Source organism: Heterodontus francisci, chromosome 15 (genome assembly GCF_036365525.1).
Source record: "Heterodontus francisci isolate sHetFra1 chromosome 15, sHetFra1.hap1, whole genome shotgun sequence".
NCBI lineage: Eukaryota > Metazoa > Chordata > Chondrichthyes > Heterodontiformes > Heterodontidae > Heterodontus > Heterodontus francisci.
This window is the reverse complement of record NC_090385.1, coordinates 94,928,763-94,946,657: the sequence shown is the minus strand read 5'-3', so window position 1 is coordinate 94,946,657 and position 17,895 is coordinate 94,928,763. Positions and strand designations below refer to the sequence as shown.

General features: G+C 46.2%; 1 protein-coding gene across 1 annotated transcript in view; it reads left to right on the top strand.

Moving 5' to 3' along the window:
- Positions 1–17,895, top strand: part of LOC137377449 (dedicator of cytokinesis protein 11-like) — a 322,059-nt gene that overhangs the window by 302,987 nt on the left and 1,177 nt on the right. Inside the window, exons 51-53 of the mRNA XM_068047028.1 lie at positions 530–556; positions 712–812; positions 4,142–4,280. Coding sequence (XP_067903129.1) covers positions 530–556; positions 712–812; positions 4,142–4,280 — 267 coding nt within the window. The remainder of the gene's footprint in view (positions 1–529; positions 557–711; positions 813–4,141; positions 4,281–17,895) is intronic.

Below are 17,895 nucleotides of genomic sequence, written 5' to 3'. Positions count from 1 at the left end.
CAGAAACTTGAGTGCAAATTCTAGGCTGACACTGCAGGAGGTGCTGTCTCTCAGTTGAGATATTAAACCGAGACGCCATCTGCCCTCTCAGGCGGACATAAAAAAAATCCCACAACACTACTCGGTGTCCTAGCGAATTGTTATCCCTCAACCAACATCATTAAAACATGGTCTGGCCACTTATTTCATTGCTGTTTATGGGAACTTGCCTTGCACAAATTGGCTGCTGCATTTCCTACAGTACAACAGAAACTACATTTCAAAAGTACTTCATTAGGTGTAAAGCACTTTGGGATATCCTGAGGTTGTGAAAGGCACTAAGATGTACTGCACCAGTTCTACTCAAGGGTGCCCATACTGCTGCCTGATTCCAATTTGAAAACTGTTTACTAGTTGTGTAATACACACACTCTCATTCATTACATAATTATAAGGAAGATCGAATGTAAGTAATTAGTGATCTTGGAGAAGTACAATTGCAGAATGCCATAATTGTTTAAATAATTGCACTTGAAATAAACGTTTCAAGGTAATCGCCATGTTCCGATTTGAAAAGGTACCTTCTAGGACTGTGGCAAAAACATTTGTTTAACGTCACGAAGTCTGGCGAATCATTTAGCCCAAGCTCACTCTCTGAACTGATTGTTTGCTGCCTGCTTTAGCTGAAGTACACTATGACGGTATGTCCTTCCAACTTCCAATCCACTGTAGGTGAATGCTGGTCCATTGGCCTACGCAAGAGCATTCCTGGATGATAACAAATCTAGCAAGATACCAACCAAGAAAGTGAAGCGGCTGAAGGAAATATTTCGGTGAGTGAATTATTTATCGGATTGAGTGACTGCATTTCCAGAGCTATCAAGCAACTCGTTTCTGTAATGCTGAGTACAGACACTTCGGTTGTCGATTGTACAGGATATAGGGTACAGAGATTTGGGTTCTCGACTGTACGGGATAAAGGGTACAGAGATTTGGGTTCTCGACTGTAAAGGATTACAGGGGACAGAAATTTGGGTTCCCAATTGTACAGGATACAAGGTGCAGAGATTTGGGTTCTCAATTGTACGGGATACAGGGCACAGAGATAAAAGCAAAATACTGCAGATGCTGGAAATCAGCATCTGTGGAGAGAGAAACAGAGTTAAGGTTTCAGGTCAGTGACCTTTCATCAGAACTGGCAAAGCTTAGAAATGTATTAGGCTTTAAGCAAATAAAGCGGGGGTGGGGCAAGAGACAACAAAAGGGGTGTTGATAGGACAGGGTTACAGAGAATAACTGACAAGAAGGTCATGGAGCAAAGGCAAACGGTATGTTAATGGTGTGCTGAAAGACAAAGCGTTAGTGCAGCGAGGGTGTTAATGGACAAAAAAATGAACAGCCCTGGCCCAAAGCACAAACTTGAGAAAAAACAGTGGGCAGGCACATGTTAAAAAAATGAATTATGAAACAAACCAAAATAAAATTAAAATAAATAAAAAAGAAAAATAACAAATTAAAAAGTGGGGGCCATCATGCTCTGAAATGATTGACCTCAATGTTCAGTCCGGGAGGCTGTAGCGTGCCTAATCGGTAAATGAGATGTCGTTCCTCGAAATTGCATTGATGTTCACTGGAACACTGCAGCAATCCTAGGTCAGATATGTGGGCATGAGAGCAGGGGGTGTGTTGAAACGGCAAGCAACCAGAAGCTTGGGGTCATGCTTTTGGACTGAGTGGAGGTGTTCCGTAAAGCGGTCACCCAGTCTGCATTGGTCTCCCCAGTGTAAAGGAGACCACACTGTGAGCAGCGAATACAGTATACTAAATTGAAAGAAGTACAAGTAAATCACTGCTTCACCTGAAAGGAGTGTTTGGGGCCTTAGATAGGGAGAAGAGAGGAAGTAAAAGGGCAGGTATTCCAGCGATTGCAGGGGACGGTGCCGTGGGAAGAGGACGAACTGTTGAGGATAATGGAGGAGTGGACTAGGGTGTTGCGGAGGGAACGATCCCTTTGGAATGCGGACAGGACAGGGGAGGGGAGGGAAAGATGCATTTGGTAGTGGCATCATGCTGGACATAGCAGAAGTGACGGAGGATGATCCTTTGGATATGGAGGCTGGTGGAGTGGAAAGTGAGGACAAGGGGAACCCTGTCGCGGTTCTGGGAGGGAGGAAAAGGGGTGAGGGTAGAGGTGCAGGAAATGGGCCGGACATGTTGAGGACCCTGTCAACCACAGTGGGGGGAAATCTTAGGTTGAGGAAAAAGGAAGACATATCAGTCATGGAAGGTAGCATCATCAGAGCAGATGCGTCGGAGACGGAGAAACTGGAAGAATGGAATGGAGTCCTTACAGGAGGCAGGGTGTGAAGAAGTGTAGTTGAGGTAGCTGTGGGAGTTGGTAGGATTATAATGAATATTAGTAGACAGCCTATCCCCAGAGCTGGAGACAGAGAAGTAAGGGAAGGGAAGTGTCAGAGATGGACCATGTAAAGGTGAGAGAAGGGTGGAAATTGGAAGCAAAGTTGATGAAGTTTTCCATTTCGAGGCGGGAGCAGGAAACGGCACCGATACTGTCATAAATGTACCAGAAAAAGAGTTGCGGAAGGGGGCCTGAGTAGGACTGGAACAAGGAATGTTCTACATATCCCACAAAAAGACAGGCATAACTAGGACCCATGCGGGTACCCATAGCAACACCTTTTACTTGAAGGACGTGAGTGGAGTTGAAGGAGAAGTTGTTCAATGTGAGAACAAGTTCAGCCAGGCGGAGGAGGGTGGTGGTGGATGGGGACTGGTTGGGCCTCTGCTCAAGGAAGAAGTGGAGAGCCCTCAAACCATCCTGGTGGGGGATGGAGGTGTAGAGAGATTGGATGTCCATAGTGAAGAGGAGGCGGTTGGGGCCAGGAAACTGGAAATTGTCAAAATGACATAGGGCGTCAGAAGAGTCATAGATGTAGGTGGGAAGAGACTGGACCAGGGGAGAAAAGATAGAGGCAAGATTGGAAGAAATAAGTACAGTGGGGCAGGAACAGGCTGACACAATGGGTCTGCTGGGACAGTCCTGTTTGGGGATTTTGGGAAGGAGGTAGCAGCAGGCTGTCCGGGGTTGCGGGTCTATGAGGTTGGAAGCTGTTGAGGGAAGATCTCCAGAGGGGATGAGGTCAGTGACAGTCCTGTGGACAGTCGCTTGATGTTCGGTGGTGGGGTCATGGTCCAGGGGGAAGAAGTGTCTGAGAGTTGGCGCTGAGCCTCTGCAAGGTAGAGGTCAGTACGCCAGACAACAACAGCACCATCCTTGTCTGCAGGTTTGATAACAATGTCGGGGTTAGACCTGAGAGGATGGAGTGCAGCAAGTTCAGAGGGGGACTGGTTAGAGACATGGTACAGAGATTTGGGTTCTCGGATTGTACAGGATACTAATTAGAGAGAAGTGGATTCTACAAAGGCCTTAACTTAAATTGTCACTAAAAATCCCCCATTGATGTGGCCTGCTAACACTGCTTGTTGTGAAAATTGTTTTCTTTGGTTTATTTCATCAGTGAAAAATGAAACCTGTACATAATGTGATCCCCTAAACCAGCTACTTCATGTCATTTCTTTGCTTTCTCTTCACTCACTTTCCTCCTCTTACCTTCCTTTGCTTTCCCTCCCACCCTCCTCTTCTCCCCTTTTCCCACCCGCCCCTTCCCCCTCTTTCCCTGTTTCCCCTCCCCCTCCCCCTGCTGAGTATTTCCAGCACTTCCTGAGATTTAACAGAGGTTTTTAAATTCCTCATGTGTCTTGATAATCTGGCCCTATTCACTATTTTTCCTCTTGTTGGGTAGCAGGTGACAAGGGATCATCAATTTAATACTATGACTGAGAGTGAGGAGTGGGTTCAGAGAAATCTCTTGGAGCATGGAATATATCATCACAGGGTGTTCTGGAGACAAAGCATTTCACCACTTTTAAGAGAAAATTGCATAAATATTTGATGCAGATGACGTTGCAGAGCTTTGGAGAGAGAGTTGGGCAGTGTGATTAGCTTGGATTGCTCTGGCAATGACCAGGCACAGTCAAGATAAGCTGATTGACCTTCTCCTGTGCTGTGTATGTCAAGGGTATAGCAAATTCTGTATAATGTGGAACATTAAAACTGATCTTTTTCTTGAATTGTCCACAGGGAATTTGTTTCAGCCTGTAGCCTGGCTCTAGATTTGAACGAGCGGCTGATCAAGGAAGATCAGGTGGAATATCACGAAGGGTTAAAGGCAAATTTCAAAGAGATGGTGAAGGAATTGTCAGAAATCACCCATGAACAGGTCAGTGCCACAGGACTGCTGAGAGCTGATGTCACAACTTTACTGACTAACTGTATCCCTTTTGTATAATTTGTGCCTGCTTTAAAAAAGATCTTTAATCATTAATATTCTCTGTCATGAATTTTTGCATAGGCAAACTTTCATAAGCTGTAAGGTGTTAAGAGGTTATGTGTAGCAAAGCAATCAGAGGAGTTTGTCTCATGCTATGTCCCAGGCCCACACTGTTTCATATCACCAAAAACCTCAAGTTCTTTCATTGGCCTGGATTTTGCGGTCACTGGCGAAGGGAAGGTGTGCACCGTTAACCTTGAGTAAAGCTGCCCACAAAGTTTTAGCAGGCTCTCAAGCATAGGCGTCCTCTGTTCTGATGTCCATTTGAATTCCGCACCTTCTAAGGGGATCTGTGGCATCTTTCAACAGGGCAGCCAGTAAGCAGGCTGATTAACCAATCGGATTAAAGAATTCTCACAGATGGCAAAGCAAGGAATGTGAATCACATTTAAATCATAGTACAGACAGTGGAATACTGATTGGGACATCCACAGGGGATTAAGGGAGAAGCTTTAAATAGAAAAGTACAAGCATTAAAAAAAAAATTCTTCTGAGGGGATGAGGCTCCACATTTCTAAAATTAGTTTTTGCAGGGCCAGATAGGGCATTCAGAAGTAATTATCATTTAGTATGCCATTCAAAACTTAATTACTCTTGATTGAACAAAACAGTGAGAATTAAGATCAGGGCAAAGAATGAGAGTGAGAGAGAAAGCGAGGTCAGGGCAAAGAGAAATTAGTGCAGAGAGACAGAGGAAGGGAGAAATCAGAGCAGACAGAGAGAGAGAGAAATCGGAACATGCTTCAGGAGCGGAATGTGTGAATAATGCTGATATTGTGTTATAAATCAGCAAGTGAAAGATATTTTAAGAATGCAGCTGAAAGAACAGGTAGTGTTGTAACCACAAAAAGTGAAGCAAGTGCTGCAGGATACAGTGCCAGTATCACATTGCTGACAACTTCAAACCTGAGGACAAGTCCAGACATACCCAGGAAAATGGATAAGAAAAGGCAGCACGCAGATTTTTTCGAGCGCATCTTTGTTATTTCTGCAAAATGGGCTTCTCTACCTGACCCTGCCAGTCTTCCAATGAAGCTATTCTATCTTTCACCTTCCAGAACTGGCTGCTCTGTGCAATTTTTGTTTTACCAATGCTGTGCCTTTTCCAGCATTTATCGAATTCCTTACTAATGAATCCAACACCCTTTCAGGCAGAGCATTTGCAATCACAACAACTCACTGTGTAAAGACATTTCTCCTCATCTCCCCTTAGTTCTTTTCCCAATTATCTTCAATCTGTGTCTTCTGGTTATCGACCCTACTGCCACTGGAAGCAGTTTTTCCCTATCTACTCTAATCAAAACCCCTCTTAATTTTGAACATCTGTATTAAATCACCCCTTAGGTTTCTCTTCTCTAAGGAGAACAATCCCAGTTTCTCCAGCCACTCAGCATAATTGAATCTCCTCATCCCAGGTACCATTCTTGTAAATCTTTTCTGCAATCTCGCTAAGATGTGCAACACGTTGTATAGAAGTGGCACATTGATGTTAATCAGTGCTGTTTTCAATGTATAAATGCACAGCGTATGTACAATGAACACGCTGCAGCCAGTGACTGACTTCAAAACAACTCTTGCTGGAGCCTTCTGCCTTTCAGTTAAGGTACTTTATCTGAATTTAATGATTATTCTGATTTCTATTTCTTGTCCTACAGTTTTATATTTCCTTGAAATTTGAAGAGCCCTCCGCTCCTGTTGCCCCCCCACCTCAGAAAGGCTAAACCAATCCGTCCGTGGTGGGGAAGAGCACAGTTCAAGTGGTCATGTTCCTTCGCAGCCATTGTAGATGCCATTTTCTGATCAGATTCCTGCTGGAGGGCGGGGTGCATGCGACTGATTTTACAATATCTCAGTGGGACGTAACCTGTTGTATTCACTTTCTACCAGTCCAGTCTGAAGCTGAACTTGCAGCTTTCATCAGCATGTGACAGGAGCAACTTGAATTTATGTAATGCCGTCGTGGTAAAATATTTTGTATTTGTTCGTGGGATATGAGCTTCACTGTAGAGAACCAGCAATGACATGAGAAAAATTTTGTTTATGCAGCGAGTGGTTAGGATCTGGAATGTACTGCCTGAGAGTGTGGTGAAGGCAGATACAATTGGAGCTTTCAAAAGGGAACTTTTTTTTTAACTCATTTATGGGATGGAAGCATTTCTTGCCCATCCCTGCTTTCCCTTGAGAAGGTGGTGAGCTGCCACCTTGAACTGCTGCAGTCCAGCTAGTGTAGGTACACCCATAGTGCTGTTAGGGAGGGCATTCCCAGAGTTTGACCCAGTGACAGTGAAGGAATGGCAATATAGTTCCAAGTCAGGATGGTGTGTGACTTGGAGGAGAACTTGCAGGCACTGTTATGCCTATGCATCTGCTGCCCTTGTCCTTCTAGGTCGCAGAGGCCACAGGTTTGCAAGTTGCTGTCGAAGGAGTCTTGAGTTGCTGCAGTGCATCTTGTAGAAGGTACACACTGCAGCCACTGTGTGCTGGTGGTGGAGGGAGTAAATGCTTAAGGTGATGGATGGGGTGCTGATCAAGCACGCTGCTTAGTCCTAGACGATAGAAATCATAGAAAGTTTACTGCACAGAAAGAGGCCACTTGGCCCATCGTATCTGCGCCAGCCGATAAACGAGCCACCCAGTCTAATCCCACCTTCCAGCATTTGGTCTGTAGCCCTGCACGTTAGGGCACTTGAGGTGCATATCCAGACACCTTATAAATGAGTTGAGGGTTTCTGCCTCAACTACCCTTTCAGGCAGTGAGTTCCAGACCCCCACCATCCTCTGAGTGAAAACATTTTTCCTCATCTCCCCTCTAATCTTTCGACCAATCACTTTAAATCTATGACCCCTCGTCACTGACCTCTCTGCTAAGGTAAACAGCCCCTTCACATCCACTCTATCCAGGCCCCTCACAATTCTGTACATTTCAATCTAATCTCCCCTCAGCCTTCTCTGTTCCAAGGAGAACAACCCCAGCCTATCCAATCTTTCCTCATAGCTGCATTTTTCCAGTCCTGGCAATATCCTCGTATATCTCCTCTGTACCCTCTCTAGTGCAATTAAATCCTTTCTGTAATGAGGTGAACAGAACTGCACACAGTACTCGAGTTGTGGCCTAACCAATGAGTTATACAGTTTCAGCTTCTTGAATGTTGTTGGAGCTGCACCCATCCAGGCAAGGGCAGAGTATTCCATCACACTCCTGACTTGTGCCTTGCAGATGGTGGACAGGCATTGGGGAGTCGGGAAGTGAGTTACTCACCACATAATTTCCAACCTCTAACCTGCTCTTGTAGCCACAGTATTTATATGGCTGGTCTAGTTAAATTTCTGGGCAATGGTGACTGCCAGGATGTGTTGGTGGGGGATTCAGCAATGATAATACCATTGAATGTCAGAGAAATGGTTAGATTCTCTCTTATTGGAGATGGTAATTGCTTGGCACTTGTGTGGCGCGAATGTTACTTGCCACTTATCAGCCCAAGCCTGAATGTTATCCAGCTTTTGCTGCATGCAGGCACAGACTGCTTTAGTATCTGAGGATTTGCAAATGGTACTGAATATGGTGCAATCACCAGTGAAAATTCCCAGTTCTGATCTTATGATGGACAGACAGCTGAAGATGGTTAGACCTGGGAACTCCTGCAGCAATGTTGCAGGGTGGAGATGATTTTTTTTTATTCGTTCATGGGATGTGGATGTCGCTGGCTTGGCCAGCATCTATTGCCCATTCCTAATTGCCCTTCAGAAGGTGGTGGTGAGCTGCTTTCTTGAACCACTGCAGTCCATGTGGGGTAGGTACACCCACAGTGCTGTTAGGAAGGGAGTTCCAGGATTTTGACCCAGCGACAGTGAAGGAATGGCGATATAGTTCCAAGTCAGGGTGGTAGTGGTATTCCCATGTATCTGATGCCCTTGTCCTTCTCTGTGGTGGAGGTCGCGGGTTTGGAAGGTGCTGTCTAAGGAGCCTTGCTGCTATGCATCTTGTAAATGGTACACATTGCTGCCACTGTGCATCGGTGGTGAAAGGAGCGAATATTAGTGGATGGAGTGCCAATCAAGTGGGCTGCTTTGTCCTGGATGGTATCGAACGTCTTGTTGGAATTGCACCCATCCAGGCAAGTGAAGAGTATTCCATCACGCTCCTGACTTGTGCCTTGTGGACAGGCCTCGGGGAGTCAGGAGGTGAATTACTCACTACAGTATTCCTAACTTCTGTCCTGCTCTTGTAGCCACTGTATTTATATGGCTACTCCAGTTCAGTTTCTGGTCAATGGTAACCCGCAGGATGTTGATAGTGGGGGATTCAGTGATCGTAATGCCATTGAATATCAAGGGGAAATGATTAGATTCTCTCTTGTTGGAGCTGGTCATTGCAAATGTTTTCCAGTCACTGTTGATTTATTTAAACAAGTCATTTCTTCATTCCAGCAACAGTTTAAAATTAATGTTCATATGATGAAATTAATATGCCTCATTCTTGGCAGGTGGGGTCTTCATGACAGCCGGGCATACCCTCCTACACTCCTCATTGAACCAGGGTTGGTTCCTGATGGTAATGATAGAGTGAGGGTTATGTCAGGCCATGAGGTTACAGATTCATAGGAGCAGTAACCCCAACTGCTCTGTCCTCCTCTCTCATTGACCTTTTTTGTCCAGTGCACCCAGTGGGGGCTAATCTTTCCTACCTCCCATCCCATCTCACTCACCCCTCCCACTGTTGACCCTGTGGACTTTTCCAGTGTATTAGCTGTCACCAATCCTCTTTGCATCTCCCTTCGGAATGTCCATTCGCTTGTGAACAGCGCCCTTGCCATCCAGGAGCTAATTGTGGATGATTACATTGACATCATGGCCCTGTCAGAAAACGGTGTTAAAAAGATAAGGACTAGGAGCAGGAATAGACCACATGGCCCTGGAGCCTGCTCTGCCATTCAAGATCATAATTGATCTTTTATGTCAACTCCACTTCCCACCCCACCCCCCCGCGCCGCCCCTCCTCTTCCCATATCCCTTGATTCCCTGAGAGGCCAAAAATCTGTCCATCACAGATGAGGCCAAATCTAATCACTTCCTTGTAGCACTCTCCACCCACATGCACCTTCCCTCTGCCAACCTTACTTCCTTCTGTAATACGAACAGAAAGTGCTGGACATACACAGCAGGTCTGGCAGCTTTTGTGGAGAGAGAAACAGCGTTAACGTTTCAGGTCTGTGACCCTTCATCAGAACTGGGGTGGTTGGAAATGTAATAAGTTTTAAGCAAGTGAAAGGGCGGAGGTGGGAAAAAGAGCAAAAGGGAAGGTCTGTGATAGGGTGGAAGACAGGAGAGATTAAATGGCAAAAGGGTTGGTGGGGGCAGGGCCAAAGGGAGTGGCCTGGTAAAGAAACAGGTAAAGAAACAAAAAGATTGTTTAGATGAGGTGTGAATTACAGAACGATGAACAGCTACCATCTGAAAATAAAAACAGGAGAAAAACAAGAGAATAAAACCAAAACCAGCAAAGAAAAAGGAAACAAAATCAGGGCAGATGTTATGAACCAAAATTGTTGAAATTCTGTGTCTGCCCCCAAAATAATTCTCTCCCCATTCGTTTTCAAAATCCCAACTATCTAGCCTTTGGCCCTCTGTTTGCCACAACATTTCTGCAGCTACTGAATTGCTTGGCTGCACCCTCGTGCTCACCTTTGATGCCTTAGTCCCCATTAAAACCATTACTCTCTCCTCTCACCCAGGCCATTCCCCCGCTACAGTCCTCAGCTGCACTCCCTTCGTTCCAAGGGACACAGCGTTACCGGCAGACAGAATTGCCAGGTCTGGCTGGATCACATAAAGTACTATTGGGTCCTGCTCTTGTCTGCTAAAACTGCTCACTATTCCAGGAATACAAAGATAATCCCTGGCTTCTTTTCTCTGCTGAAAACCATCTTCTTAAACCCTTCTACCCTGTGTCCTGCAACAACTGCAAGAAGCTCATGGACTTCTTTGTCACTCACATTGAGAGCCTCTGTCACTTTCTTCCTTCCGCCAGCCCACCAGGCTAAAGTTCCCTCCTGCCCTAGCCATGAACTCGCATCTTTCTCTACTTTCTCTCCTATCTCCCCTCATTCTGGTAATTCATTTGTCTCCTGGCTGAACTCGTGGTCCTGAAGTTTCTGGCTGGTAGAGGTGGCCACCTGGTTCAGGGTTTTCTTGGAGAGAGTAATGTAGATGGCTTTCTCCCCGGGGTCTCCGTCTGCAGCAATGATAGACTTGGACGTTTTGCAGCCTGCAAGTAGGGTTAGAATTTACAGTGTTGCCTGGAGAAAGAGACAGACAGACAGACCCCCACTTGGGTCCTGCACTGGTCAAAAGCAGGTGCTTGTCTGCTGTAGCCAAAAGAAACTCTTAAGTTTTCGCACAGATGGAGAGACTGTCACATGATTGTCCAGTGTATTCTCTCTTTTGCATCTTAATTAGTTCAAGTCTTAAGAATTCTAATCTCCCTCGGGTCCCATTGTTTCAGTGCTTACACTTTGAGGTTCATCTGCACCAGTGTTAATGTTCCAAGATGGCTTTGAATGTCTTGTTAATGGAGGTAAAGCAGGTAGCTCATTCAAAATTAGCCAGCCATTGTTCTGGTGGGAGATTAACTAGTCAATCGTCTCCACCTCGATACCTTGGAATGTGAGGTGATTCAGTGCAAATTGCAGTGGCCATTTTAGCTGCTTTTTAATAGTTTAATTTAGATTTCCAAACGATGGATTAAAAATCATCACTCGGCATAGCACGTGTTCGTGACAAGTCGTAGCCAGAGAATTACCTCCAGTGGCTTCTCTTCCTGGTCCCACACTGTTGCCTCTGGAGATCTCCAAGGATCTATCCTTGGTTCCCTCCTAATTCTCAACTATATGTCGCCCCTCGGCGACATCATCCAAAAACACGTCAGTTTCGACATGACAACAGCCAGCTCTACCTCACCACCACCTCCCTCAACCTCTCCACTGTCTCTAGATTGCAAGTAGTGGATGAGCAGAATTTTCTTCCAATTAAATATTGGGAAAACCAAAGCCATTGTTTTCAGTCCCACTCCAAACTGCATTCCCCAACCACCAACTCCATCCCTCTCTCTGGCAATTGTCTGATGCTGACCCAGATTGTTCGCAATCTTGGTGTCACATATGACCCTGAGATGAACTTCCAAGCACATATCCATGACATCTTTAAGATCACCTACTTTCAGCTTGACTTTGCTGCTGCATCTGCTGATCTGCTGCTGAAACCTTTAGTAATGCTACCTCTAGACTTGACTATTCCATTGCTCTCCTGATCGGCCTCCTATATTCTACTCTCAGGCCAAAACTCTGCTGCTCATGTCCTAACTCACACCATGTCCCAAACCCCCATCACACCTATGCTCGCTGACCAACACTGGCTCCCATTTAAGCATGCCTCAAATTTAAAATTCTCATCTTTGTTTTCAAAACCCTCCATGATCCTATCCCTCCCTATCTCTCTAATCTCCTCCAGCCCCATGACCCTCTGATATCTGCTTTCCTCTGATTCTGGCCTCTTGTTCATCACGATTTTAATCATTCCCACCATTGGCTGCTGTATCTTCAGCTGCCAAGGCCCTAATCTCTGGAATTCTCATCTAAACCTCTCCGCCTCTCTATTTCCCTTTGCTCTTTTAAGATGATCCTCAAAACCCATCTCTTCGGCAAAACTTTCGGTCACCTGCCCTAATATCTCCTTATGTGACTCAGTGTCAGATTTTTACTGATCATGCTACTGTGAAGTGCCTTGGGATGCTTTACTCCATAAAAGGCACTATATAAATGCACAAAAATCCTCAGCATGTCTGGCAGCATCGGTGGAGAGAGAAGCAGAGTTAACGTTTCAGGTCAGTGACCCTTCATCAGAACTGACAGATATTAGAAATGTAAAATGTTTTAAGCAAGTAAAGCGGGGGTGGGGCGAGAGATAACAAAAGAGGGGTTGATAGGATAGGGTCACAAGTGTTTTAGACTTCCGGCATCTGCAGCATTTTGCTTTTAATATATAAATGCAAGTTGTTGCTGTTGTAAAACATATAAGGAATTTTACAATAGTGTTATCAAAACAAAATGTAACAGAAATAGAGCGGCGAGGTCATGACTTGAGTTTCTTTACACAGTTCAGGTTGCACTGGGCTTTCTGTTGCCTGTGCCTGTTAATGTTGGATTGTGCTAATGCAAAACAGCTCTTGATATACTGATAGCTCCAGAAATTACCTCCTGCCTGGACAATAGCCTCAGTAATAAAGTGCACAATGCTTTTTGCATCTGGTTCTCTCATGTACTGTACTTTGGTCTGATGACAATATTGTATTGTTCACTGAAGCTGGATATTATGTAAAAATTGTATTCACAGACATTTACCTGCCCATTTTATTTCACGCGTATTGAATGTTTAACGGCAAACTGTTTTTAACGTGATTTAAAAGCACCTGAATCTTAGGCAGGATTTCTTAAACAAGAAACCTGAATAAACAAAGCAAGAGTGTTGATTGTTGAACAGAAGTACTCAGTGATTTGCTAAAGATAGTGCGAGAACATCTTTTAATTAGTTCTTGAGGTGGAGGCATCAATGTCAAGTTGGCTTTTATTGCCCATCCCTTGTTGCCTTGAGAAGGTGGTGAGCCACTGCCTTGGACTGCTGTACTCACAGTGCTGGTAGGGACTTCCATGACATTGACCCAGCGATGGGGAAGGAACAGAAATATAGTACAAGTCAAGATAGTGTGTGACTTGGAGGGGAACATGGAGCTGATGGTGGTCCCATGACATTGCTGGTCTTGTCCTTCCTGGTAGACGCCACAGGGAAGAGAGAGATGTTGTCGAAATAACTTTGGTGAATTGATGTTGAAGGTGGTTGAGTCCACTATCAGTGGTGCCAGTCAGACAAATTGGTGTGTTGTGGATGGTGTTGAGCTTCTTGATGTTCTTATGTTTACACCCATCCAGGTGACTGTTGAATAGTTTGTCACACTCCTGAACTAGACCTTGTAGATGATGACAGAGAGTTTAAGGGGTCAGGAGGTGAAGCATTCGTCTCATTACCCAGCTTCTGCCCTTCTCTTGTAGCCAGAGTGTTGATCTAGCTGGTCCAGTTAAGCATCTGGTCAGCGATAACTTCCCAAGATTTTGGTGGTGCTGGACTCAGTGATCATGGTACATTTAAAGATGGTTGAACTTTTTCTTATTGGCGATGGTCATTGCCTGCACACTTATTTGGGTCAAATGGTACCGACCAATTCTGGACGTTGTCCCCGTCCTGCTGGCATGGGTGTCATTATTGGGGCTGTTTTGAATAGAGCTCTCTGCAATGGATCCATTAATGAACAGTAACTACTGCTGATCTTGCGATGGAGGGAAGGTCATTGATGATGCAGCTGAAGATCATTTCTGAGGGTCTGAATTTTACCGCAGGCTTCGGGACCCTGATGCCAGGCTGAAAGAAGGTCCTATGCCTGCACTTGCCAGCAGCAAAACGGGCGCAGCAATTTTATCACAGGCAGCCTCCTAATTGGCCCCCTGCGGGACCACCATTCAACTAAGAATGGCAGGCTGGCTCCTGATGCTGCTGTCCAATAAGAGGGTCAGCAGCTCTGAGGGCTCGGCAGCACAACTGAGAGAGGTGGGCCTGCTAAGGCAGGTCAGGAACCTCGGGATGCCTCAAGATGGTGGCACCCTTGTAGCAATAAATACAAACTAAAATTCAGGATGGCCAAGGGGAAAGGCCCTGCTGATTGTAGGGGGATCATTGGGATCACAGTTGCTGCCTTTCCTGTCCAAGCCCCGCTCTGTGGGACATGAAGCATCCGGCTCTGATGACACCCCCCCCACCGACCCCTGGACTGCCACATGGAGGCTGCCTCCATGAAGCTGGCGGCTTCCCACTGGGGTGGGGGGCAGAGGGGGGTGCTGCTGCTCAGCCATCAGTAAAAAGCCTGTGGCCCTGTAAAATGGCCCTTAATGAGGCCTTTAATTGTGTTAATTGCCTGCCTGTCTCCTTGGAGCAAACAACCGATCCACCTCAGAAACTTCCCAGGCGGTGGAAATGAGTTCGGGAGCCATTCCGACACAGCTTCCCCTCTGGCTCCCTTCTATTGTACTGTCCCCATTCCCCCACCCCACCACCTCCATTCCTGCCAGCCGAGGGCTGGGAAAGTTCTGCCCAAGGAGTCGCCTGGTCAATCTGGTGGTGTGTTACTGGATTGCCATTCAGACATTCTGCAGAAGGGATGGGTCTCACGTTCTGTTTGGTTTTCTCATTCCATGCTTTCTCATGTTTTTAAGGCCCAGTTTCCAATCCTAGCTTCAGTTGTTAGTAAAGATGAAGATCCTACGTCTTGGAGTTCTATACTGACATAGAGGTAGAACTCTTTCCAGAGTCAACAACAAGAGCTACTTGCATTTATATAGCACCTTACCATTATAAAACATTCTCAGGCACTTCACAGGAATGTAATCGGACAAAATTTGACACCGAGCCACATAAGGAGAGATTAGGACAGATGACCAAAAGCTTGGTCAAACAGGTAGGTTTTAAGGACCATTTTAACCAAGGAGAGGGAGGTAGAGAGCTGGAGAGGTTTCAGGAGAATGGGGCCCAGGCAGCTGAAGGCATGGCAGCCAATGGTGAAGTGATGAAAATTGTGGATGGGCAAAAGGCCAGAATTGGAGGAACACAGATCCCCCTCCCCCCCACCCCCCCCCCACTGGTGTCAGGTTCCATGGCAATGGGGCCCAGAAGATTGGAGCGGCAGTGGGCCACCACGTAGCCCGAGACTGGGAATGCCAGGCCTGATCTTCCCTGCAGGGGGAAGCTCCGTGGCAGCCCCTCCGGCATTCTGTGATGGGGCCCAACTTAGCATATGTAAAACAGTCATCTGCATTCATTACTATGTGGCCTGTCACAATCTAACTAGCAGTTACCGATCTTCAGGTGGACGTGCGGCACTTACGTGTCTTCAGTTTGCCGACCTTGAAAAGCCGGCTCCGCCGAGGTGAAAGTCCTCAGATCCGGTGAAGGCCGGGAGGTATTGTGCTGCTCTCCTCCGTGTTTTTTGCGAAGCTGAGTTAAATGTCCGTAGGGGGTCAAACTCTGCACTGTGTTTTTGGCAGCTGGGGAGGGGAGAGGGGTATCGAAACTCAGCATCCATATTGGGAGTGGTGGGGAATCCTGCACCCTTGTTTTGTGAAGAGAGCAGCGACTCTGCATGATTGGTCTGGAGGAGGGGTGTCAGCGGTGAACTCTGCATGATTGGTCTGGGGGCGGGGTTGTCAGGGGTCACTCTGCATGATTGGTCTGGGGGAGGGGGTGTCAGGGGTCACTCTGCATGATTGGTCTGGGGGCGGGGGCGGGGGTGTCAGGGGTCACTCTGCATGATTGGTCAGGAGGAGGGGGTGTCGGGGGTTATGTTGTGCACAGGGGAGGGGGGGAAGGGGCCAGTTAAGTTCAGCGCTCTGCAGGGCTGGCAGCCTTTTACAAATGGCACCAGTTCCTACTCCAGTAGCAGGTGATGCCATTTATGGCGACTCCGAGGCCACCCCGCCACGTGATTGGGGGGGGTGTGGGTGGTCGTCCTCCATATTATAATGAGGCGCCAGGCTGAAGATGGCGGCAGCGCGTGGCCTGGGTGCACGGGCCACCATTTTGCGCGCCTGCCGCCGCTCCCAGTGCCGCGAAAACAAAATCCAGCTCGGAGTGGGGCGAAGCCACGGAAGATTTGAGCACTTGAATGAGATTTTTACATTGAATGCATTGCTGGGCTCCTTCACTCTGCCATTTCTGAAGTGATGATCTGGTGTGATCCCAAAATATTTCTTGTTGGTCCTGTGTAGAATTAATTGAATTCTCACAAATCCTGACTCTTTGGAGACTGAAAAGGCCATGCAATTTAAATTGTTACATGTGTATCTGAAAATGAGAAGCAGCTTGAAAGTTTCTCTTTCCCAGCAGTGACACACACACAAGTGCTGGGATTTAACTCACCCACCAGTTCATTGTGCGTAGGATGTATATAATATCAAATGGCAGAAATACCAAGAAATAATTTCCTTCTGTGCTTTCACAGAAATGAACGTTTTCTTCTGGCAGCAGCTAACTTTGTAGCAGAAAGTATATGAGTCAGCTGTGATTTATGGACAGCTTGGGCTCCATAGGATTTAACAAGTCAAGAATCACTTAAAAAAGGGCTTGGCCAAAATGTTTGAATTTTTAAACATTTGGCCTTGTGCAATCAGCTAATGGAAACAGCTTTCCTTTGTCAACCTTTTATGTAAAGCTGTCATAGTCTTGTGCACCTCAATCAAATCTCACCTCAATCTCCTTTGCTCCAAGGAGAACAATCCCTGCTTTTCCAACCATCAATATAAGATAGTCACCAAGAAATCCAATAGGAAATTCAGAAGAAACGTCTTTACCCAAAGAGTTGAGAATGTGGAATTCGCTACCACAGAGGGTGGTTGAAGTGAATATAGATGCATTTAAGGGGAAGCTAGGCAAGAATATGAAGGAGAAGGGAATGGAGGGTTGTGATGATTTAGGTGAGGAATGATGAGAGGAGGCTCCAGTGGAGCATAAACACTGTTATGGACTGGTTGGGCTGAATGGTCTGTTTGTGCCATATATCCTATGTAACCTAACCTAATTTTGGTGGAGATGGGGAAAAGGGGAATTGAAAGCAAACTACACAGAGAAGTTTTTATGGAGGTAAGACAGGTAAATGAAGTTGAGGTATAGAACGGCCTTGATCCAGTTGAATCGCGGAACATGATAGAGGGGCTGAATGGTCGTCTCCTGTACCATGCATTTGCACAAAGCATTTTCACTGATCACTCGGTGTACTAATATCTTTTCCATTCTTTGTTCAGCTGTTTCCACTGTGAGATGTTTATTAACCCTTTGCTGTCTCCCTTTATTTCAAACATGCCTGCTTATTATGAAGTGCTGAAGACTTTAACGGGTAAATGCACTCCACAATTTATGCTTCAAAACTAAATATCTATGTAAAAGCCTGGATCTAGATGGGGGGATATTTGAACAGACATTCCCTGTGAGTTCCACTCATCAATAGATGGAAAGCTTTGAGCTGTGTGCACCTGAATTCCTGAGAGAGAGTGCCCACAGGCTAAGCCCCTCAAACAAGTGAGATTTTGTAAAATCTGCGGTACAGTGACGCAGTGGTTAGCACCCTAGCCTCACAGCTCCAGGGACCCGGGTTCGATTCTGGGTACTGCCTGTGCGGAGTTTGCAAGTTCTCCCTGAGACTGCGTGGATTTTCGCCGGGTGCTCCGGTTTCCTCCCACAGCCAAAGACTTGCAGGTTGATAGATAAATTGGCCATTGTAAATTGCCCCGAGTATAGGTAGGTGGTAGGGAATATGGGATTGCTGCAGGGTTAGTATAAACGGGTGGTTGTTGGTCGGCAGAGACTCAGTGGGCCGAAGGGCCTGTTTCAGTGCTGTATCTCTAAATAAATA